General features: G+C 38.3%; 1 protein-coding gene across 2 annotated transcripts in view; it reads left to right on the top strand.

Moving 5' to 3' along the window:
• The window catches only part of ITFG1 (integrin alpha FG-GAP repeat containing 1), a 296,211-nt gene that overhangs the window by 125,588 nt on the left and 146,034 nt on the right, over positions 1 to 24,589 (top strand). For both annotated transcript variants that reach the window (XM_027513694.1, XM_027513693.1), the window contains exon 9: positions 23,497 to 23,591. In XM_027513694.1, coding sequence (XP_027369495.1) covers positions 23,497 to 23,591 — 95 coding nt within the window. The remainder of the gene's footprint in view (positions 1 to 23,496; positions 23,592 to 24,589) is intronic.

The following is a 24,589-nucleotide window of genomic DNA, read 5'->3' on the forward strand; positions in this document are numbered from 1 at the left end:
TTTTTCCCAAGTTATTTCCCCAACATTTAATTCTCACAATGACCCCTTTCTATGTTCCTTTTGATCATTTTACAGATAAACATAAATAAAACAAGAGACATTGAGATTCTTTTCTGAAAATGATGGATCATTCACTAAGTTTTGTGAGACAGCTGGATATAACCATTTGTAAAAAAGAAAAAATAAAGTACTGTAGGATCATTGTTGTTTAGGCACTACGTCCTGTCCAACTCCTTGGTGGACAGACCCCATGGACTGCAGCACTCCAGGCTTTCCTGTCCTTCACTGTCTCTCAGAATTTGCTCAGACTCATGTCCATTGAGTTGATGATGCCATCCAACCATCTCATCTTCTGTCACCCTCTACTCCTCCTGTCCTCAGTCTTTCCCTGCATCAGGATCTCTTCCAATGAGTTGGCTCTTTGCATCAGATAGCCATAGTATTGGAGCTTCAACTTCAGTCCTTCCAGTGAATATTCAATGTTGATTTCCTTCAGGAATGACTGATTTGATCTCTTTGCTCTCCAAGGGATTCTCAAGAGTCTTCTCCAGTAACACAATTCAAAAACATGAGTTCTTTGGCACTCAACTTTCTTCATGGTCCAACGCTCACATCCCTACATGACTACAGGAAAAATCATAGCTTTGACCATCCAGACCTTTGTTGACAGAGTCATGTCTCTGCTTTTTAATACATTGTCTAGGTTTGTCATAGCTTTCTTCTAAGGAGAAAGTGTCTTTTAATTTCATGACTACAGTCACCATCTGCAGTGATTTTAGAGCCCAAGAAAATAAAATCTGTCACTGTTTCCACTTTTTGCCCTTCTTTTTGCTGTGAAGTGATTGGACTGGATGCCATGTTCTTAGTTTTTTGAATGTTGAGTTTTAAGCCAACTTTTTCATTCTATCTGCATTTCCAAGGTTATTGATATTTCTCCTGACTGTCTTGATTCCAACTTGTGAGTCATCCAGCCTGGCATTTTGCATGATGTACTTTGCATGTAAGTTAAATAAGCAGGGTGACAGTATAAAGCTTTGTCGTACATCTATCCCAATTTTTAATCAGTCCATTATTCCATGTCCGGTTCTAACTTGCTTCTTGACCTGCATACCAGTTTCTCAGGAGACAGGTAAGGTGTTCTGGTGTTCCCATCGCTTTAAGCATTTTCCACAGTCCATTGTGATCTACACAGTCAAAGACTTTAGCATAGTCAATGAAGAAGTAGACAAAATAATAATGTTCTTTACATTAAAAGGATTCATACAAATTGGCAGCAGGAAAAAAAAAAAAAAACCAACAAAGAGTGTTCATCTGTGTTCTCTTCCAGCAGTTTTTTTGTTTCAAATCTTATGTGTAGGCCTTTAAATCCATTTTGAGTTTGTTTTTATAAATGAAGTGAGGAAATGTTCTAATCTTGTTCTTTTATATGTACCTGTCCAATTTTCCTAGTACCACTTATTAAAGAGGCTCTCTTTTCTGCATTGTATATTTTCATATCCTTTGTCTTAGATTAATTGACCATATATAGGGGGTTTATTTCTGGATTCTTTCTTCTTTGCCATTGATCTGTGTCTTTTTTTAATGCACTGTCATGCTGTTTTGATGACTGTAGCTTTATGGTATAATTTGAAGTTAGGGAGCATGACACCTCCTCCGATCTTTTTTTTCTCAAGATTGCTTTGACCATCTTTGTTTTTTGTGGTTCCATATAAATATTAGGACTATTCTATGAAAAATATTACGGGTATTTTGATAGAGATTACATTAAATCTGTAGATTGCTTTGAGTACTATGGATATCTTAATATTCTTCCAATCCAAGCACATGAAGTATCTTTCCATTTCTTTGCATCATTTTCAAATTCCTTCATCCAGTGTTTTATAGTTTTCAGAAAACATGTCTTTTACCTCCTTGGGTATGTTTCTTCCTAGGAGTTTTATTCTTTGTGACATGATTATAAATGCGATGTTTCCTTAAGTTCTCTTTCTGATAGTTCATTATTAGTATATTGAAAATTGATTGATTTCTGTATATTAGTCTTGTATTTTGCAGCTTTACTGAATTCATTTCTTATTTCTAATAGTCTTTTGGAGGAGACTTTAATGTTTTCATTATTTAATGTTTTTCATTATATAATGTTTTCATTTATTACTTAATTATTAATTATTTATTATTTAATGTTTTCATTATTTAATGTTTTTCATTATTAATGGTATCATGTCCTCTGTGAATAATGTCAGTTTTACTTATTCTCTTTCAATTTGGATACCTTTATTTCTTTTACTTGGGAGAAGACAATGGCAACCCACTCCAGTACTCTTGCCTGGAAAATCCCATGGACGGAAGAGCCTGGGTAGGCTGCAGTCCATGGGGTCACTAAGAGTCAGACACGACTAAGTGACTTCACTTTCACTTTTCACTTTCATGCATTGGAGAAGGAAATGGCAACCCACTCCAGTGTTCTTGGCTGGAGAATCCCATGGACGGAGAAGCCTGGCAGACTACAGTCCATGGGGTCACACAGTCGGACACGACTGAAGCGACGCAGCAACAGCAACAGCAAATTTCTTTTACTTACCTGATTGCTGTGGCTGAGACTTCCTGTACTGTGTTAAATAGAAGTGGCAAGAGTGGGCATCCTTGTCTTGTTCCTGGTTTTATGAATATGATGTTAGCTTTGTGCTTGTCATAAATGACTTTTATTATGTTGAAACATGTTTCCTCTATGCTACTTTGATGAAAGTTTTTATCATGAGTGGATATTGAATTTTGTCAAATGCTTTTTCTGTATCAATTGAGATGATTGTGTGATTTTTACACTTTTCTAGTGTGTATTACACTGATTGATTTGTGAATATTAAACTATCTTTGCATACCTAGAATAAATACCTCTTGATCATAGTATGTGATTATTTGTATATATTGTTGAATTTTATTTATTAATATTTTGTTGAGGATTTTTGCATCTATATTCATCAGAGATGCTGGCCTATAATTTTCTATTGGAGTGTCTTTCGTTTCGGTGTCATGTTAATGGTGGCTTCATAGGATGAATTTGTGAGTGTTCCACAAACAAATTCTACTATTCCTCATAGTAGTCTCTTATGATTCTTTATATTTCTGTGTCGTCTGTTGTAACTTCTCCTTTTTCATTTCTAATTTTATTGATTTGAGTGTTCTGTTTTTCCTTGATGTCTGGCTAGCAGTTTGTCTATTTTGTTTATCTTCTCAAAAAGCTAGCTTTTAGTTTTATTGATCTTGGCTACAGTCTCCCTCATTGTTTTTTCATTTATTTCTGTTCTGGTTTTTATAATTTCTTTGCTTGTACTAACTTTGGGTTTTTTTGTTGTTGTTGTCGTTCTTCTTCTTCGTCTTCTTCTCTTTCTAATTGCTTTAGGTGTACAGTTAGGTTGTTTATTTGATGTTTCTCTTGTTTCTTGAGGTAGGCTTATATTGCTCTAAACTTCCCTTGAGCAGTGTTTTTACTGAATCCCACAGGTTTGGGGGTTTTGTGTTTTCATTAACATTTGTTTCTATGGATATTTTTATTTCCTTTTTTATTTCTTCAGTGATCTGTTGGTTATTCAGAATCTTGTTGTTAGCCTCCATGTGTTTGTGTTTTTTTAATGGTTCTTTTTTTCCTGTGGTTGATATCTAATCTTACAACATTGTGATCAGAAAAGATACTTGAAATTATTTCCATTTTTTAAAATTTACCCACACTTAATTTGTGACCCAAGATGTGATCTATCCTGGAGAATGTTGCATGTGCACTTGAGAAAAACATTAAATCCATTGCTTTGGGGTGAAATGCTCTGTAGATATCAGTTAGGTCCAACTGGTCCAATAATTTAAAGCCTATATTTCCATGTTTATTTTCTGTCTGGATGATCTGTCCATTGGTGTGAGTGGTATATTCAAGTCCCTCACTGTGATTGTGTTACTGTCATTTTCCCCTTTAATAGTTGTTAGTATTTGCCTTTGGAGAAGGCAATGGCAACCCACTCCAGTATTCTTGCCTGGAGAATCCCAGGGACTGCGGAGCCTGGTGGGCTGCTGTCTATGGGGTCACACAGAGTCAGACACGACTGAAGCAACTTAGCAGCAGCAGCAGCATTTGCTTTATGTATTAAGGTACTCCTTTGTTGGGTGCATATATATTAATAACTGTTATGTTTTCTTCTTGGATTGATCCCTTGATCATTATGTAATGTCCTTGTTTGTCTCTATTTTAAAGTCTGTTTTACTTGATATGAGTATTGCTACTCCCAGTTTCTTTTGGTCTCTATTTCCATGAAATAACTTTTTCTAGACCCTCAGTTTCTGTTTGTATGTGTCCCTAGGTTTGAGGTGGGTCTCTTGTAGACAAAATATATAGGGGTCTTGTTTTTGTATCCATTCAGTCAGTCTGTGTCTTTTGGTTGGAGCATTTAACCCATTTACGTTTAAGATAATTATTGCTAAATATGATCCTGTTACCATTTACTTTGTTGTTTTGGATTTGCTTTTTATAGGCCTTTTCTGTGTTTCCTGTGTAAAGATCCTTTACCATTGTTGAAGAACTGGTTTGGTGATGCTGAATTCTCTTAGCTTTTGCTTGTTTGTAAAGCTTTTGATTTCTCCTTCGCATCTGAATGAGATCCTTGCTTGATAAAGTAATCTTGAATGTAGGTTCTTCCCATTCATGACTTTAAGTATATCCTGCCATTGCTTTCTAGCCTGTAGAGTTTCTGTTGAGAGATCAACTGTTAGTCTTATGGGGATCCACTTGTATGTTATTTGTTGCCTTTCCCTTGCTTCTTTTACTGTTCTTTGTGTTTAATTTTTGTTGCTTTGATTAATGTGTCTTGGCATGTTTCTCCTTGGGTTTATCTCATATGGGACTTTCTGAGCTTATTGGACTTGAGTGGCTATTTCCTTTCTCATTTCTCACGCCCTTTCCTTTTGTCTTCTTCTTCTGGGACGCTCATCATTCGAATGCTGATGTGCTTAACATTATCTGAGAGATCTCTAAGGCTATCCTAATTTCTTTTCTTTCTTTTTTTTTTTATTTCTTTGGCTCTGCTTTATTTATTTCCACCATTCTATATTCCAGCTCACTTATCTGTTTTTCTGCTTTAGCTACTCTATTCTTGGTTCCCTCTACAGTGTTTTTAATCTTATTTGTTGTATTATTCATTGCTGGTTGACTATTCTTTATTTTTTCTAGGTCCTTCTTAAACATTTCTTGCATCTTCTCAATCCGTGTCTCTAGTCTGTTTATGTAGATCTCCATTTTGTTTTCAAGATTTTGGATCATCTTTACTATCATTATTCTGAATTCTTTTTCAGGTAGGCTTCCTATCTCCTCTTTAGTTTGGTGAGTTTTTATCATGTTCCTTCACCTGCTGAATATTTCTCTGCCTTTTCATTCTGTTTAGTTTTCTGTGTTTGAGGTCTACTTTCTGCAGGCTGAAGGATCGTATTTCCTCTTAATTGTGGAGTCTGCTCCCTATGGGTGATGTTGGGTCAGTGCCTTGTGAAGGTTTCCTGTTTTGAAGAACTTGTGTCTGTTCTGGTGGATGGGGCTGGACCTTGTCTCTCTGGCAGGCAGTGCAATGTCCAGTAGTGAGTTTGGGGGTATGTGTGGGTTTGGTATGGCTTTGGGCAACCTATCTTTTAATTTTCAAGTTTGTGTTCCTGTTTTGCTAGAGAATTAGCATGGGGTATCTTTCACTGGAGCTTGCTGGCTCTTGGGTGGAGTTTGGTCTTAGTTTAGGTATGGAGGCTTTTGGGCAGGCTCTCATCTATTAATGTTCCCCAGAATCAGGAGTTCTTTGATGGTCCACAGTCCTGGAGTTTAGCTTCCTGCCTCTGGCTTTCAGTCCCAGCCTCATCAAGACTTCTTAGTCCACACAGCACAGAAGAAAAAACCCCTAGGTTAATGGTGAAACAACTCTCCACAGCCAACAACATCATAGAGATTTGCAGAGTATAGAGAAGAGAAGAGGGAGGTAGAAGAATGAAGTGTCAAGGAGAAAAGGGACATCAAAAGGGAAGGGAGCAATCAAGACAATAATCAAATCCCTAAGTGAAAATGGATACTAAAAATTAGACTATTAAAGATTAAAAAAATTAATAACAAAAGATCAAAAAGAAAAAATTAAAAACCCAGAATAAAAATTAGACTCTCAAAAGTGCAATATGAAAAAAGAAAGATCAAACACAAAAATTAAAGAATATGAAATTTATTTCAAAAATAAGGGTTATTTTTTTTTAGGAAGGTAAAAGTAGGCTATAAAAGTAAAAGTTAAAGTAATAAAGGACCATATTAGGACAATAGTAGGGTAAAAGCAAAAAAGGGAGGGAAGAAAGGGTGGAAAAATAAGAATAAAAAATTTTTTAATCTTAAAAATAATAATGAAAAATTTTATAGGAGGCAGGGAGTATATATACAGTGGTAATGAGATGAATGTTCATGTGATTCCTCCAGTTGAGTTGCCTCCATGTGATTCCTGCCCCAGTTGAGTTGCCTACTCAGAAGGTCCTCCAGTATATTTAGGAAGGTCTCTGGAGCTGTTCTAGGCAGTGGGGAGTCAGTTCAGTCTCACATATACCCTTGTTCAGACTTGTACTTGTTCTCAAAGCCTACTGTTGCCCCTAAAGTGCACAGACTCAGTTTAACTGCAGGATTTTAATCTGTTGCACCTGCCACTTTCAGGACAGATCCCTCCCACCTTCTTTTCTTTGCTCACCTTGGGCTCCTCTGCTTGGAAGTCTCCAGGGTCTATCTCTGCCCTAACCCTAGGGGGCAGAAGTGGCCATTTATTCATGCTTTCTTGCTCTGTTGTGCTGTGGAGAGGGAGGGACACTGTAAACTCTGCTGGTGCATATGGGGAGCACTCGCAGTGGCTGGACCAGGTGGGAGTTGCCATAGCCCAAGTGCACCTCCCACGTCCAAGCTGCTCAGGCTTCCAGGTACGCCATGAGGGCACAGTCCCAGGTGAGCCATGTGTCTCCTCAGGGGAGTTGGTCTCAGGCTGTGACACTCCCACCAGATTCAAGCCATCCAGGATCCCACGAAGATGTGAGTAGTGACTGGCATTCACCTCACACTTGGTGACAGATGCAGTTTCTGGGGCCAAGATTGCAGCGGTCCCTTGCCTTTTACCTCTCTGCCTCCAGGTCTGTAAAGGTCAGCTGACTTACCCCACTTTGGTATTTGATAGAGTGTGATCCTTTGTTCAGTTAGCACACCAGGAGTCAGCATGCAGCATTAGAGCCTTTCTGCAGGAATGGTCTTTTATTTCTGTGAGAATCCCACGGTTTTCCCTGTTCTATCTGTGATATGACATTCCCCCTCAGAGTGTACTACTCATGGCATTCCCCGGGACAACCCAGCCCTCGCCTCCACACCCATCCCCTACTTGCTTCGGGCACACTCAAGCATGTGATGCACTTCTCGTCTGGAAATTGCCATTTGGTGTGATTTCTGTGGTGCATTTTTTTGATTTTGCTTCCTTCTGAGGTTCTTAAACTCACCACTGACCCTACCTGTGAGACAGTTTCCTATTATGTGGAAACTTATCTTTCACAACTCCCTTCACAAAACAGATCTATTTCCTGAAAACCTTTGTCATCCTTTTTGTCTTTATCCTTTGCCCTACCTCATTCCAAGGAGATTGGCTTCCCTCGCTGGACATCTGGAGTCCTCCACCAGCATTCACAAGTTGTTCTCTGGGAGTTACTCCACATGCAGATGATCTTTGTGGAGGAGATGTATTAGTGGGAGAGAAAATGGTCTCCCCATGCTATTCCTCTGTCATCTTGGAACCGCCCCCTGTTTGTAGACGTTTTGATGAAGGCCATTCTGACCTATGTGAGATTATTCCTCATTGAACTTTTGATCTTCATTTCTATAATAATGAGTGATGTTGACCATCTTTTCATGTGTTTATGAGCCATCTGTACGTCTTCTTTGGAGAAACGACTGTTTAAGCCTTCTGGCCACTTTCTGACTGGGGTCTTTGGTTTTTTTGATATTTAGCTACGTGAGATGCTGGTACATTTCAGAGATTAATTCTTTGTCAGTTGTTTCATTTGCTATTATGTTCTACCATTCTGAGGGTTTTCTTTTACCTTGTTTTTAGTTTCCTTTGCTGTACAAAACCTTTTAATTAGTTCCCATTTGTTTATTTTCATTTATTTCCATTACTTTAGAAGGAGGTTCATAGAAGATCTTGCTGTGGTATATGACAGAGAGTATTCTGCTTATGTTTTCCTCTAAGAATTTTATACTTTCTGGTCTTATATTTAGGTCTTTAATCCATTTTGAGTTGATTTTTATGTATGGTATTAGGAAGTGTTGCAGTTTCATTCTCTTATGTGTAGCTGCCCAGTTTTCCCAGCACCAGTTAATCAAGAGGCTGTCTTTTCTTCATTGTATATGTTTGTCTCCTTTCTCAAGGATAAAATGCCCATAGGTGCATGGATTTGTCTCCAGGCTTTCTATCTTGTTCCATTGGTCTATATTTCTTTTTTCTTGTGACAGTACTATACTGTCTCAATGACTGTAGCATTGTAGTAATGGGTGAAGTCAGAAAAATTGATTCATCCAGGTCCATACTTCTTCCTTAAGACTTTTGCTATTCAAGGTCTTTTGTATTTCCATACAGATTGTGAAATTATTTGTTCTAGTTCTGTGAAATACCATTGGTAGTTTAATAGGAACTGCATTGAATCTATAGATTGTTTTGGGAAGTATAGTCATTTTTACAATATTGATTCTTCCACTCCGAGAAAATGGTATATCTCTTCATCCATTTCTGTCTCTTTAATTTTTTTCACCAGTGTCTTACAGTTTCTGCATAAAGGTCTTTGTCTCTTTAGGTAAGTTTATTCCTAAGTATTTTATTCTTTTTGTTGCCGTGGCAAATGGAATTATTTCCTTAATTTCTCTTTCTGATTTTTTACTATTAATGTACAGGAATGCAAGGGATTTCTGTGTATTAATTTTATATCCTGTGACTTTACTATATTAATTGATTAGTGCTAGTAATTTTCTGGTGGCATCTTTATGGTTTTATATGAAAAGAATCATATCATCTGTGAACATTGAGAGTTTTACTTTTTCTTTTGCAATCTGGATTCCTTTTATTTCTTTTTCTTCTCTGATTTCTGGGGCTGGGACTTCCAAAATGATGTTGAATAATAGTGATGAGAGTAGGCATCCTTGTCTTGTTCCTGATCTTAGAGGAAATGCTTTCAGTTTTTTACCAGGGAAAATAATGTTTACTGTGGGTTTGTCGTACATGCCTTTATTGTGTTGAGGTATGTTTCTTCTATGCCTGCTTTCTGGAGAGTTTTTATCTTAAAATGGGTGCTGAATTTTGTCAAAAGCTTTCTCTGCATCTGTTGAGATGATCACATGATTTTTATCTGTTTGTTAATATGGTTTATCACATTGTGATTTGTATATATTGAAGAATCCTTGCATCCCTGAAATAAAGCCCATTTGCTTATTTTATATGGTCCTTTTAATGAGTCTGTTTGCTAGAATTTTGCTGAGAATTTTTGTATCTATATTCATCAGTCATATTTGCCTGTAATTTTCTTTTATTTTTATGGTTTCTTTGTCTGGTTTTGATACCAGGATAATGGTGGCTTTGTAGAACGAGTTTGGGAGTTTTCCTTCCTTTGCAATTTACTGGAAGAGATTGAGCAGTTTAGATATTAGCTCTCCTCTAAACTTTTGATAGAATTTGCCCTGGGTTTTTGTTGGAAGATTTTTTATTAAAGTTTCTATTTCCATGCTTCTGATTGGTCTGTTCTTATTTTCTCTTTCTTCCTGGTTTAGTTTTGGAGGCTATACTTTTCTAAGAATTTGTCCATTTCTTCCAGGTTGTCCATTTTAATGGCATATAGTTGCTCATAGTCATCTCTTATGAGCCTTCGTATTTCTGTGTTGTCTGTTGGAAATTTTCCTTTTTCATTTCTGGTTTTATTGATTTGAGTCTTCTCCCCTTTTTTTTTCATGATGGATCTTGGTAACAGTTTCTCAATTTTGTTTATCTTCTCCAAGAACCACCTTGTAGTTTTGTTGGTCTTTGTTCTTGTCTCCTTCATTTCTTTTTCATTCATTTCTTCTCTGAACTTTATGATTTCTTTTTTCTACTAAACTTTGGGGGTTTTTTTCTTTTTGTAGCGGCTTTAGGTGTAAGGTTAGGTTGTTTATTTGATGTCTTTCTTGTTTCTTGAGATAGGCTTGTATTGCTATAAACTTCTCTATTGGCATTCCTTTTACTGCATCCCATAGGTTTTGAGCAGTGAGGCAGTGGCACCCCACTCCAGTACTCTTGCCTGGAAAATCCCATGGACGGAGGAGCCTGGTAGGCTGCAGTCCACAGGGTCACTAAGAGTCGGACACGACTGAGCGACTTCATTTTCACTTTTCACTTTCATGCATTGGAGAAGGAAATGGCAATCCACTCCAGTGTTCTTGCCTGGAGAATCCCAGGGATGGGGGAGCCTGGTGTGCTGCCGTCTATGGGGTCGCACAGAGTCGGACACGACTGAAGTGACTTAGCATAGCATGGCATAGCATAGGTTTTGAGTGGTTAGTTATTTACATTTTGATTTCTTCAATGATCTGTTACTTATTCAAAAGTGTGTTGTTTAGCCTCCATGTGTTTGTGTTTCTTACCTTTTTTTTCTTCCCCCTGTGGTTGATGTGTAATATTACCACATTATGACCAGAGAAGATGTTTGAAACGATTTCAATTTTGTGTGTGTGTGTGTGTGTGTGTTTAATTTACCAAGGCTTGAATTGTGGCCAAAGATGTGATCTATCCTGGAGAATGTTCCGTGTCACTTGAGAAAAAAGTGAAATTTGTTGTTTTTAAATGAAATGCCCTGTAGATATCAACTAGGTCCAGCCAGTCCGTGTATCATTTAAAGCTTATGTGTCCTTTTAATTTTCTGTTTGGATGACCTGTCAGTGCGGTATTAAAGCCTCTCACTATTATCATGTTACGTCAATTTCCCCTTTGTCAGATGTCAGCATTTGCCTTGTGTGTTGCAGTACTCCTGTGTTAGGTGCTTATATATTTATAATTGTTATATCTTCTTCTTGGATTGATCCCTTGATCATTATGTAGTGTCCTTCTTTATCTCTTTTAACGGTCTTTGTTTTTAAAGTCCATTTTATCTGATATGAATATTGCTACTCCTGCTTTCTTTTGATTTCCATTTGTGTGGACTGTCTTTTTCCACCCCTTCACTTTCAGCTGTTTATGCGTCTCGAGATCTGAGGTAGGTTTCTTGTAGACAGAATATATAGGGGTCTTGTTTTTGTTTCCATTCAGCCAATCTGTGTCTTTTCATTGGAGCATTAATCCCATTTACATTTAAGATTATTATTTGTATGTATGATCTTGTTCTAGTTTATTATTTGGGGTTTATTTTTGTAGACCTCTTCTTTTTGTGTTTCTTGTCTAGAGAAGTTCCTTTAGGGTTTGTTGAAGAGCTTATTTGGTGGTGCTGGATAGTCTTTAACTTTTCCTTGTTGGTAAAGCTCTTGATTTTCCCTTCGAATCTGAATGAGATCCTTGCTGGATAGAGTAGTCTTGGTTGTAGGTTTTTCCCATTCATCACTTTAAATATGTCCTATCATTTCCTTCTGGCCAGTAGAGTTTCTTTTGAAAGTTCAACTGTTAGTCTTATGGGGATCCCCTTGTATATTCTGTGTTACTTTTCTCTCACTGCTTTTAATATATGTCCTTTGTGTTTAATTTTTCTTAGCTTGATTAGTATGTGTCTTGGCATGTTTATCCTGTATGGGACTCTAGGATTCCTCGACTTAGGTTTGTATTTTCTTTCCCACGTTAGGGAAGTTTTCAACTACAATCTCCTCAAATATTTTTCAAGCCTTCTCCTTTTGTCTTCTTCTAAGACCTCTAATGATTCAAATGTTGTTGTGTTTAATGTTGTCCCATAGGTCTCTGAGATTGTCCTCATTACTTTGTGTTCTTTTTTTCTTCATTGTGTTCTGTATCAGTTATTTCACCATTCTGTCTTCCAGCTCACTTATCCTTTCTTCTGCCTCAGTTACTCTACTGTTGATTCCCTGCAGTGTATTTTTAATCTCAGTTATGGCATTGTCCATTGTTGATTGTTTATTCTTTAATTCTTCAAAGTCCTTGTTAAACATTTCTTGCATCTTCTTGATCCATGCCTCTGGTCTGTTTATACATGCCTCCATTTTATTTTTAAGATTTTGAATCATCTTTACTATCATTACTCTGAATTCTTTTCCAGGTAAATTGTCTATTTGATCTTCATTTGTTTTAGTCTTGTGGGTTTTTACCATGTTGCTTTATCTGCTGAATGTTTCTCTCTCTTTCCATTTTGTTTAGTTTACTGTGTTTGGGGTCTCCTTTCTACAGGCGGCTGCTGCTGCTGCTGCTGCTGCTAAGTCACTTCAGTTGTGTCTGACTCTATGTGACCCCATAGACAGGCAGCCCGCCAGGCTCCCCCATCCCCAGGATTCTCCAGGCAAGAACACTGGAGTGGGTTGCCATTTCCTTCTCTTAATACGTGAAAGTGAAAAGTGAAAGTGAAGTCAGGCTGGAAGGTTGTAATTTCTAATTGTGGAGTCTCCCTCCCCTTGGTGAGGTTAGACCAATATCTTATGAAGGTTTCCTGGCTGGTGGGGTTTGTGCCTCTGTTCTGTGGATGGAGCTAAATCTTGTCTCTCTGAAGGGCAGTGCCTTATCCAGCAGTGTGTTTTCGGATGTCTGTGGCTTCAGTATGCTTTGGGCACCCTGTCTGCTAATGTGAAGGGTTGTGCTCCTGTTTTGCTGAAGGATTGGCATGGTGCATTCAGCACTGGAGCTTGCTGGCTTTTGGGTGGAACTTGGTCTTAGTTTTGAGATGGAGGCCTTTGAAAGGGCTCTCACATATTAATGTTCTGTGGGTTTGGGAGTTCTCTAGAGGTCCAAAGTCCTGGAGTCAAGTCTCCCACCTCTGGGATTCAGGCCCAGCCCCTTACTTTAGGACCAGTATTTCACAGGCCACATAACACAGAAGACAAAACCCTTAGACTCGTGGTGAAATAACTCAACAGCCAAGATCACCCAGAGAGATTCACACATTTATAAAGAGAATGAAAGAGGGGAAAAGGAGAAAAACAACCAAACAAAATAAAGATAAAAAGAAGAGAGAAGAGAGAAATTAAGCCAATAACTGAACCCCTAAATGAAAATTTATACTAAAATTTAAGACTCTCAAAAATTCAAAGACAAAAGATTAAAAAAATCAAAAACTTTAAAGAAATAATGTAGACTCTTGAAAATACAAGCTCAAAAATAAAACATCTAAAAGAAAAATCAAAAACAAATCAAAGCCATGGAATTTATTTTAAAAATAAAGTTTCTGTCCTTTTTAAAAGAGGAAAAAGTAGGTTATAAAATATAAAACTTAAAGGAATAATAAAGAACCACTTCTGGACAGTATGATAAAAAATAAAATGGGGGCAAAAAGAGGGGAAATATATAAAAAGTGGTTCTGAGAGGAGTGTCCAAGTAATTTGTCCGTTTTCCTGTTCTAGTAGATTTGCCTACTCAGAAAGTCCTCCAGTATATTTAGGAAGGTCTCTGACCCTGTTGTAGTCAGTGTCGTGGTCTGCTCAGACTCAGCTCTTGTCTTCCTCCAACTTGTATTTGCTCTCAGAGTCTACAGTTGCCCCTAAAGCACAGTCTCAGTCCAAATGCTAAAATTTTAACTGCTACAGCTGTAACTTCTGGGCTTGTTTTTCCCTTCCTTCCTTTGCTCACACAGCCCTTGGTGTTCCACTTTGGGTTTAGGCCTACCTTTGATTTTAAGTCTGTCTCCCACGTCTGTTCACTGCCTAACCATGACTGGGCAAAAGCAGCCGCTTATTTGGGTTCAGTTGCTCAGTTGTGCTGGGGTGAGGGAGGGGTTCAGCAGACACCACTAGAGTGTGTGGGGAGTGCTTGGTGCAACTGGGCCACATAGGGTGTCACCACAGTCTGGGGTGGGTCGTGCACTTTCCCAGGGGAGTTGGTCTCAAGTTGTGGGGCCCCTGGCAAAGCCAAGCTGCTTGGACTCCCAGGAAGATGTGTGTGGTGACCCACATCCACTCACAGTTTGGTGGTAGTTGTAGTCTCTGGGACTGAGATCATAGTGGGCCCCTGCCTTCCCGCACCTCCTTCTCTGCTTCTGGGGCTTTAGACTGCAGCTGGCTCGCCCCTCTTTGGCATCTGCTTGGGCATGGTCCCTTGTTCGTGAGCACATAGAATCAAAGTACAGCATTTGAACCTTCCTGCAGGAATGATCCTTTGTTTCTCTGCCAGACCCAGAGTTTTCCTGGCCTGCCTTTGCTGTGCTGCTCCAGCCCCCTCAGAGTATCTTCATGGCAGTCAGCCCCGGCCCTCTCCCTGAGGCCCAACCACTGAAGCCTAGGGCTTCTGCACCAGTCCGCCACTCACTGCAGGCAGACACGAGCATGTGAGCCACTTCTCATCAGGGAAGTGCCACTTGCACAAACTCTGTGGTGAATTTTCTCTGTTTTGCCTTCAGAGCACCTGTCTCACTATTCTGCACTCCCCTCTGAGGTTCCGAAGCTCCCCCCTGATCCCACCTGTGAGGGACTTTCCTAGTGTGCAGAAACCAACCCCCCTACCCCCCCCCCCCCCCCCCTGCTTCACAACTCCCTTCCTCAGGGTGCAGGTCTCTATCCTGAAATCCTTTGTCTCCCTTTTAGCCTCTATCTGTTGCTCTACCTCACTCCAATGAGATTAGTTTGCCTTTCTGGAAGTCTGAAAATGTTTAGAAGATGTTCTGTGTGGACTTGTTCTCCACGCAAGTGATTTTTTTATTTGTGGGGAAGAAGGTGTTCTTCATGTCCTGTTCCTCCACCATCTTGAAAGTCCCCCCTACATATTTTCATACTTGTCAACCAAAACAAGAGATTGAATATAAAAGTAGTATGGAAATCAAGCTTTTCTATATACCAGGCCAGATAGTGACAGTCTTATTGCAAAATGTTTTTATTTCAGAAAAGTTATTTTTTTCCTGAAAATATTAGTTATCTTTACATTTAACATATTTATGGTTTGTATTTTTACTTAAATATTTAATTATTTTTTAGTCTTAGTGTCAAGTATCCTCATAGAAATACTCATACATATAACCCACGTTAACAAAGCTTGTTGGGGTTACCCACTCTTTAAGAATATAAAGGGTTCTTTAACTAGTTTGAGAACTACTCCTCTATGGAGATTAAAATAAAAACTTTAATCATATATAATCTATGAATCAGTAATTTCCATTTTAGGAATTTATAACCTCTTAAAGATGAGACATTATATGTGCAAAGTTATTCATTGTTGGATTATTTTGATTACCAAAAGATTGAAAACACATCAGTAGCACCACTGACTCGATGGACATGAATTTGAGTGAACTCCCGAAGGACAGGGAAGCCTGCCATGCTGCAGTCCATGGGGTCGCAAGGAGTCCAACATGACTTAGCAACTGAACCCACAACAACAAGAGAATTAGCTATACTGAGATACATGCATAAAATGTAATACTACATTATATATGAGGCAGATATAAATGTATCAGTGTGTAATGTTCTCAAAGATATATTAAATAAAAAATTCAGGACTTCCCTGCTGATCCAGTGGTAGAGAATCGACCTACGAATGCCAGGGACACAGATTCGATCCCTGGTCTGAAAAGATTCCACATGCTGTAGGGCAACTAAGCCCATGTGCCACAACTGCTGACCCCGTGCACCCTAGAGCCTGTGCTCCTTAACAAGAGAAGTCACAGTGATGAGAAGCTTGCTCAGTGCAGCTGCAGAGTAGCCAAAACTCACTGCAACTAGAGAAAACTCACACATGGCAACAAAGACCCAGTGCCGTCAAAATAAATATTTTTAAAATTCAAGGTACCAGAAAGTATGTAGTGTATACTACTGTTTGTACAAAAGTATTTATATTAATGGTATATGAATATGCACAGCCTATGTGGTAAAGAATACACAAGATAAACTGCTTTGGTGATTGCCATTGTAGAGGGATGCTGGGGACAAGAGGTGGAAGGAGAATTTCTGAAAACCTAACTGCGTGTCACAATCCTAAAAAAATATACAGAAACAGCTGTACCTATTCCCCATCAATCCTAATATTTTAAAATATTTTTCAGTTTTTTTCCCTAAAAGTATATGTCTAATTACTATTTAAGAGTTAAGCCAGATTTAAAATCTAAATCTAACTGCTCTTAGTTCTCCGTTTTTGCCATTACATTAAAATCTCCATGTACTCTCACGAAGTGCCAAGACATTCACCAAAAACAATTATTTTATGTATAGTAGTAATTGTTTCACTGCAGTCATGATTTGACCTGCCCAAGAGATACACATCTTCCCTGGGAGCTCAGACAGTAAAGAATCCACGTGCAGTGCTGGAGACATGGGTTCAATCCCTGGATTGGGAAGATCCTGTGGAGAAGGGTATGGCTACCTACTCCAGTATTCTTACCTGGAGATTTCAAAGGACAGAGTAGCCTGTCAGGGTGCAGTCCATTGCGTTACAAAGAGTCGAACACAACTGAGAGACTTTCACTTCACTTCACTTCAGTCAGTTCAGTTCAGTCATTCATTCATGTCCTACTCTTTGCGACCTCATGGACTGCAGCGCATCAGGTCTCCCTGTCCATCACCAACTCCCGGAGTTTACTCAACCTCATTGAGTCGATGATGCCATCTAAACATTTGATCCTCTGTCATCCCCTTCTCCTGCCTTCAATCTTTCCTAGCATCAGGGTCTTTTCAAATGAGTGAGTTCTTCATATCAGGTGACCAAAGTATTGGAATTTCAGCTTCAGCATCAGTCTTTCCAATGAATATTCAGGACTGATTTCTTTTAGGACAGACTGGTTGAATCTCTTTGCTGTCCACAGGATTCTCAGTAGTCTTCTCCAACACCACACAGTTCAAAAGCATCAATTCTTCAGCGCTCAGCTTTCTTTATAATCCAGATCTCACATCCATACATGACTACTGGAAAAACCATAGCTTGACTAGACAGACCTTAGTTGGCAAAGTAATGTCTCTGCTTTTTAATATGCTGCCTAGGTTGGTCATAACATTTCTTCCAAGGAGCAAGTGTCTTTCAATTTCATGGCTGCGTCAAAATATGCAGTAATTTTGGAGCCCCCAAAAATAAAGTCTGTCACTGTTTCCCATTTATTTCCCATGAAGTAATGGGACCAGATGCCATGATCTTAGTTTTCTGAATGTTGAGTTTGAAGTCAACTTTTTCACTCCCCTCTTTCACTTTCATCAGGAGGCTCTTTAGTTCTTCACTTTCTGCCATAAGGGTGGTGTCATCTGCATATCTGAGGTTATTGATATTTCTCCCAGCAATCTTGATTCCAGCTTGTGCTTCCTCCAGCCCAGCGTTTCTCATGATGTACTCTGCGTAGAAGTTAAATAAGCAGGGTGACAATATACAGCCTTGACATACTCCTTTCCTGATTTGGACCAGTCTGTTGTTCCATGTCCAGTTCTAACTGTTGCTTCTTGACCTGCATACAGATTTCTCAGGAAGCAGGTCAGGTAGTCTGATATTCTCATCTCTTGAAGAATTTTCCACAGTTTTTTGTGTTCCACACAGTCAGAGGCTTTGGCATATTCAACAAAGCAGAAATAGATGTTTTTCTGGAACTTTCTTGCTTTTTTGATGATCCAACAAATGTGCAATTTGATCTCTGGTTCCTCTGCCTTTTCTAAAACCAGCTTGAATATCTGGAATTTCATGGTTCATGTACTATTAAAGCCTGAGTTAGAGAATTTGAGTATTACTTTGCTAGCGTGTGAGATGAGTGCAATTGTGTGGTAGTTTGAGCATTCTTTGGCATTGCCTTTCTTTGGGATTGGAATGAAAACTGACCTTTTCCAGTCCTTGGCCACTGCTGAGTTTTCCAAATTTGCTGGCATATTGAGTGCAGCACTTTCACAGAATCATCTTTTAGGATTTGAAACAGCTCAACTAGAATTCCATCACTTCCACTCGCTTTGTTCATAGTGATGCTTCGTAAGGCCCACTTGACTTCACATTCTAGGATATGTGGCTCTAGATGACTGATCCCACCATCGTGATTATCTGGGTCATGAAGATCTTTTTTTGTATAGTTCTTCTTGTGTTCTTTCCACCTCTTCTTAATGTCTTTTGCTTCTGTTAGGTCTGTACCATTTTTGTCCTTTATTATGCCCATCTTTGCATAAAAAGTTCCCTTGGTATCTCTAATTTTCTTGAAGAGATCTCTAGTCTTTCCCATTCTATTGTTTTTCTCTATTTCTTTGCAGTGATTACTGAGAGAGGCTTTCTTATCTTTCCTTGCTATTCTTTGGAACTCTGCATTCAAATGGATATATGTTTCCTTTTCTCCTTTGCCTTTCACTTCTCTTTTTTTGGTAGCTATTTTTAATGCCTCCTCAGACAATCATTTTGCCTTTTTGCATTTCTTTTTCTTGGGGATGGTCTTGATCACTGCCTCCTGTACAATGTCATGAACCTCCATCCATAGTTCTTCAGGCACTCTATCAGATCTTTTCCCTTGAATCTATTTGTCACTTCCCCTGTATAATCATAAGGATTTGATTTAGGTCATACCTGATTGGTCTAGTGGTTTTCCCTACTTTCTTCAATTTAAGTCTGAATTTGGCAATAAGGAGTTTATGATACATGTACCGGTCACTTCACTTCAAGCAACACACAAATGGGCAAACGACAACTTTGATTCAGTCTCAAGAGCTTGAAGCAAGACACAGACTGAGTCCTAAATGAATAGTGGACTATGATTAGCAAAAGTAGTTTGTTATTAATGGAGAACGTGATCAAGACAGACATAGGCTATGTGTAGCAACCTCTGGTGTTAGTGAGGACTAGCAGAAGTACCTGAGAACAATGGTTCAGTCAGAGGGCATAAGCTTTGCCCCACCCTCAGAGGTTCTTACAGAGAAGGCAATGGCAACCCACTCCAGTACTCTTGCCTGGAAAATCCCTTGGACGGAGGAGCCTGGTAGGCTACAGTCCATGGGGTCCTGAAGAGTCAGACACGACTGAGCGACTTCACTTTCACTTTTCACTTTCATGCATTGGAGAAGGAAATGGCAACCCACTCCAGTGTTCTTGCCTGGAGAATCCCAGGGATGGGGGAGCCTGGTGGGCTGCCGTCTATGGGGTCACACAGTTGGACACGACTGAAGCGACTTAACAGTAGGAGCAGCAGAGGTTCTTATTCATTAGTTCTGGACAGGGGCGTAACATTTCTAGTAAGTTCCTAGGTGATGTTGAGTCTGTGGGACTGGGAGCCATACTTTGGGAATACTGCATTAAAGAACCTGTGGTTTACAGTGTTAATGGGTAATCTGGGGCCAGAACAATGAGTTGTAATTTGATTAAATGATTAAATGATACCACAGGTCAGTTAATTTCAAGATACTGAAAATGTTATGAATGTTGAAGAGGAAACATAAATGTCACCTTGCTCATATCTATCTTCTTTGTCCTCTGCTTAATTAAAACCAGAAAAATTATTACATCAAAATTCATTATAGTCCATTTTGATGGAACCTATTTTAGTGTTTTCTTGATTTTTAAAATTAAAGTTTTGGGGAAAGTCAGTTTGAATCATATCTATCTCATTAAAACTATCTGTTTCAGAGAAGAATTTCGTTTGAAATTTGGTTAAGGTTAACATCAGATGGAAATTAACATGTGGTTAGTGTGAACTTTAGTCTCTAGCAGTCCTGACATTCAAAAGGCCAAATTTTATGTCACATTTTATAAAATGAGTGAGTAGAAATGTGATTCCTTCTGTTACAATTTCACTTGAACCTTTGGGAAGTAATTTATCTCTCAAAGAAACCTGAGATATGTAACATGCTGAAATCCTAAGGAAAGACAGTCTGAAGTTAATAATTCCTGGGACTTCTTTAAGAAATGCATGCTAAGTTCACAGAGTGGTACCTCTATCAGCATGACTTTCCTCATAGTCACATTATTTTTCAGAGAATTTGCGTATTACTGGTTCTTAGCCTTGTGCCTCTGACTCATATGAATCATTTTCCTGAAACTACTTTCTTCCTCAGGCTTATTAAAAAAGTAAAAAATTCCTGTCGTCTGAGGTTTAAAAACAAAAAAGATACATAGATTGTAAAAGACACAGGCTGTGAAAATATTCTAGATTAAAGGAGACTAAAAATAACTGGAAGGAGATCCAACCAGTATACTAGAAGGGCTGAATATTCATTGGAACAACTGATGATGAAGCTGAAGCTCCAGTCCTTTGGCCACCTATTGCAAAGAGCCAACTCCATGGAAAAGACCCTGATGCTGGGAAAAATTGAAGGTGAAAGGAGAAGAGGGCAGCAGAGGATGAAATGGTTAGCATTGCTGAGTCAGTCCATGGACATCAATATGAGCAAACTCTGGGAGATAGTGGAGGACAGAGGAGCCTGGCATGCTGCAGTCCATGGGGTCGCAAAGAGTTGGAAATGACTTAGCAACTGAAAAACACAGCAAAAATAACAACTAAATGCAATTCTACCCCTAGACTCTGGATCCTATGTTAAGAGGGTCAAAAATGCTACAAATGACATTATTAGGTCAATGAATGAAACTGGAATATAGATATAGTACAATAGATATTGTGTGAATTAATAGTTGTACTATGGTTGTTTAAGAGAATATCCCTATTCATAGGAAATGCACACTAAAGTATTTATGGGTGAGAGGCTATAATGTATATAATTATGGTTCAGAAAAAACAATGATTTCACAGAGCACACAAATGATCAAATAAATGGCATAAAATGTTAACAGGTCAATCTGGTTAAAATGTGTTCAGGACTTCTTGTACTACTTTTATTATTCAAGTTTAAGTTTAAATAACTTACAAATAAATTTTTTTTTTAAATGTAGAAAAGTGAAACGTGGAATTTAAAAGTTTGTTGCCTTTAAGAGAGAGAAAATTTCCTTAGGACATGAAGTTGGAATCTCAGAAATCTTTTCTATCACTGAGGAAGCGATGTGTCAAAAAATAGCGCTTAAAGAGTCAACGTAAGGAGCACCTTCTTTGATAGAGTTCTAGATTTCTATGGCCATATCTATAAAATATTACTGATAATTCTTACAAAAAGGCATGTTTATGATGTTATGATATGAGTTAGTTATATGTTTAACAGAGGTTATTTGCCAGTATTAAATTTCAGCCAAGTCATGGCCAAAATACTTGGGGGAAATAGGAAACTACTTGGAAGAAAGAGAAACTAGGAGAAAAGAAAAGTGTAAATCAGGATCTAATCTGAGTATTTTGCCTTTGGGGTAAAAATGAAAGACAGAGACTTGTTAACTGTCTTCTTCTGATTAGTCCCAGAATAATCACAATAAATGATTTGGCTTTTAATGAACCTATGATAGGAAGACCCAGTTTATAAATCACATTTTGCATTTAATTCTTACTTGGTGAGCTCTTGTTGTTTTTTTGTTTTTTTTTTTTTCTAACTATGATATATGTTTCTGTCCTTGGAAAGCCTTCTCCTTTCCAAGTATTCCTGCCTAGAGTTGCATCTCTCTTTCAGTAGCTTTCACAATAATTCAGATGTACTACTGCCATATCACAGATATTTTCTATACTTCCGTTATTAATTCAATGGTTTTATTTAGTGTTGTACTCCTATAAGTAAGGGTTTGTTATCACACAGAGTATTACCTATGAGAATCATAAGTAAACCATGAAATTAAATCAAAGAAACTCATTTTTCACTATGCCTTTTCCTTGCTGAGGTCAGCTTCCATTGGCTAGCTTTTCATCTCACACAACCTAAATTTTTTTTTCCTTTTGAATACATTATTGGATACTTGATAGACTTGTTTTAGTTATATATATCTCTTAATATTGGTACTTAAACCTACACAAAGAAGGACTTCTTTAATTGTTAACCCTTATATAACCATCCAAGTGAAGGAACTAACTACCTTGGCACACATTAAATGATACATTAAACCATTGCACATAAATCCATATTTATTCCAAAGAAAACAAGGCCCTAAATTTAAAAGCTACATGATTACTTCATTGTGTGAATGTCCCTGTAGAGATTTAACTCTATGACATCAAAATTTGTAAGCTTCCATCAGGTAGGGGCGGTAGATAGGAGGGAGCACTAGAGGAAATGACTCCAAGTTCCTCAGTAACATCATCTCTGGAAGTCTTTGCAGACCATTGTACAGCTGTTTAAAAATCAGCTGGTTGGAAATGACGAGTGTATTCCCTTCATTTGCTTTTGTGTGTGTGTGTGTGTGTGTGTGTGTGCGTGTGTGTGGTTTTAATATTTTTTTAATTTAAATTTATTTATTTTAATTGGAGGTTAATTTGGTTTTGCCATATATCAACATGAATCTGCCATGGGTGTACACGTGTTCCCCATCCTGAACCCCCCTACCACCTCCCTCCCCGTACCATGCCTCTGGGTCATCCCAGTGCACCAACCCCAAGCATCCTGTATCCCGCATCGAACCTGGACTGGCAATTTGTTTCTTATATGATATTATACATGTTTCAATGCCATTCTCCCAAATCATCCCACCCTCTCCCTCTCCCACAGAGTCCAAAAGAATGTTCTATACATCTGTGTCTCTTGTTGTCTCACATACTGGGTTATCTTTACCATCTTTCTAAATTCCATATATATGCGTTAGTATACTGTATTGGTGTTTTCCTTTCTGGCTTACTTCACTCTGTATAATAGGCTCCAGTTTCATCCACCTCATTAGAACTGATTCAAATGTATTCTTTTTAATGGCTGAGTAATACTCCATTGTGTATATGTACCACAGCTTTCTTATCCATTCATCTGCTGATGGATGTCTAGGTTGCTTCCATGTCCTGGCTATTATAAACAGTGCTGCAATGAACATTTGGTTTTTTATTGATAAAAATATACTGGTTCTTTTTAGAATCTAGATTGCAGAAAGCTTTATAACTCTTGAAATTTATGCTGTATAAAAGACACTTGAAAGTATATGGAAAGACATCCAAAATAAGGCAAATAATAATGGGTTACTATTGACATACTTAGTTTCCTCCCATGGCAGCAATGATAATTATCTGAGTCACAAGCTACATTTTTTTAAGTGATGATTTTAACACTAAAGCCCTGAAACAAGGTGTTTTTCCAACATTGGATAAATATTTAACCAAAGAAAAGTGAGCAGTTTAAAACCAGTCATGTCCAGGTAACAGATAGCAAGGGCCAGAGTAATTCTTTAATTGAATCACATAAACTACAAAACCATGCATCAGTCAGATTCCTCAGTTTATCTAGAGTGATGCAGACTTTGAACAAATAGGAAATTTAATCTGTTATGTAAGAGCACCATTTTGTGGCCATTAATGAACTTTTTATGTTTCTTTTGGCAGATGGAGATGGAAACATGGATCACTTGCTGCCAGGTTGTGAAGACAAAAACTGCCAGAAAAGTGTCATTTACTTAGCAAGATCTGGAGCAAAGCAGGTATATCTACTTGTTTTTTAATGTAAGTAAGGTTACAATCTTGGAAAACAATTTCAGAGGTTAGAAAAGTATTTGAAGAATCAGAAAAGAGAAAAAACAAAATAAGTTTACTTCCTCATTTTAACTTGTTGTTCAGTCACTAAGTCGTGACTGACTCTGCGATTCTATGGACTGCAACATGATGGGCTTTCCTGTCCTTCACTGTCTCCTAAGTTTGTTCACACTCATGTCCATTGAGTCAGTGATGCCATCCAACCACGTCAATTCTCTCCTGCCCCCTTCTCCTGCACTCAGTCTTTCCCAGTATCAGGGTCTTTTCCAATGAGTTGGCTCTTAGCATCAGGTAGCCAAAGTATTGCAGTTTCACCATCATTCCTTCCAATGAATATTCAGGACTGATTTCCTTTAGGATTGACTGGTTGGATTTCCTTGCAGTCCAAGGGACTGCCAAGAGTCTTCTCTAGCACCACAGTTTGAAAGCATCATTTCTTTGGCACGCAGCCATCTTTGTGGTCCAACTCTTATCAGACATGACTACTGGAAAAACCATAGCTTTGAGTATACTGCCCTTGTTGGCAAAGTGATGTCTCTACTTTTTAATATTCTGTATAAGTTTGTCATAGCTTTTCTTCCAAGGAACAAGTCTCTTTTAATTTCATGGCTAAAGTCACCATCCCCAGTGATTTTGGAGCCCAAGAAAATAAAATCTGTGACTGTTTCCACTTTTTCCCCTTCTATTTGCCATGAAGTGATGGGACCAGATGCCTTGATCTTTGTTTTATGAATGTTAAGCTTTAAACCAACTTTTTCACTCCCCTCTTCCACCTGCATCAAGAGGCTCTTTAGTTCCTCTTTGCTTTCTGCCATTTGAGTGGTATCATCTGCATATGTGAGGTTGTTGATATTTCTCTCAACAATCCAGCTTGTGAGTCATCTAGCCCAGCATTTCACATAATGTACTCTGTGTATAAGTTAAATAAGCAGGGTGACAATATATA

This window comes from Bos indicus x Bos taurus, chromosome 18, assembly GCF_003369695.1.
Source record: "Bos indicus x Bos taurus breed Angus x Brahman F1 hybrid chromosome 18, Bos_hybrid_MaternalHap_v2.0, whole genome shotgun sequence".
In the NCBI taxonomy this organism is placed as follows: domain Eukaryota; kingdom Metazoa; phylum Chordata; class Mammalia; order Artiodactyla; family Bovidae; genus Bos; species Bos indicus x Bos taurus.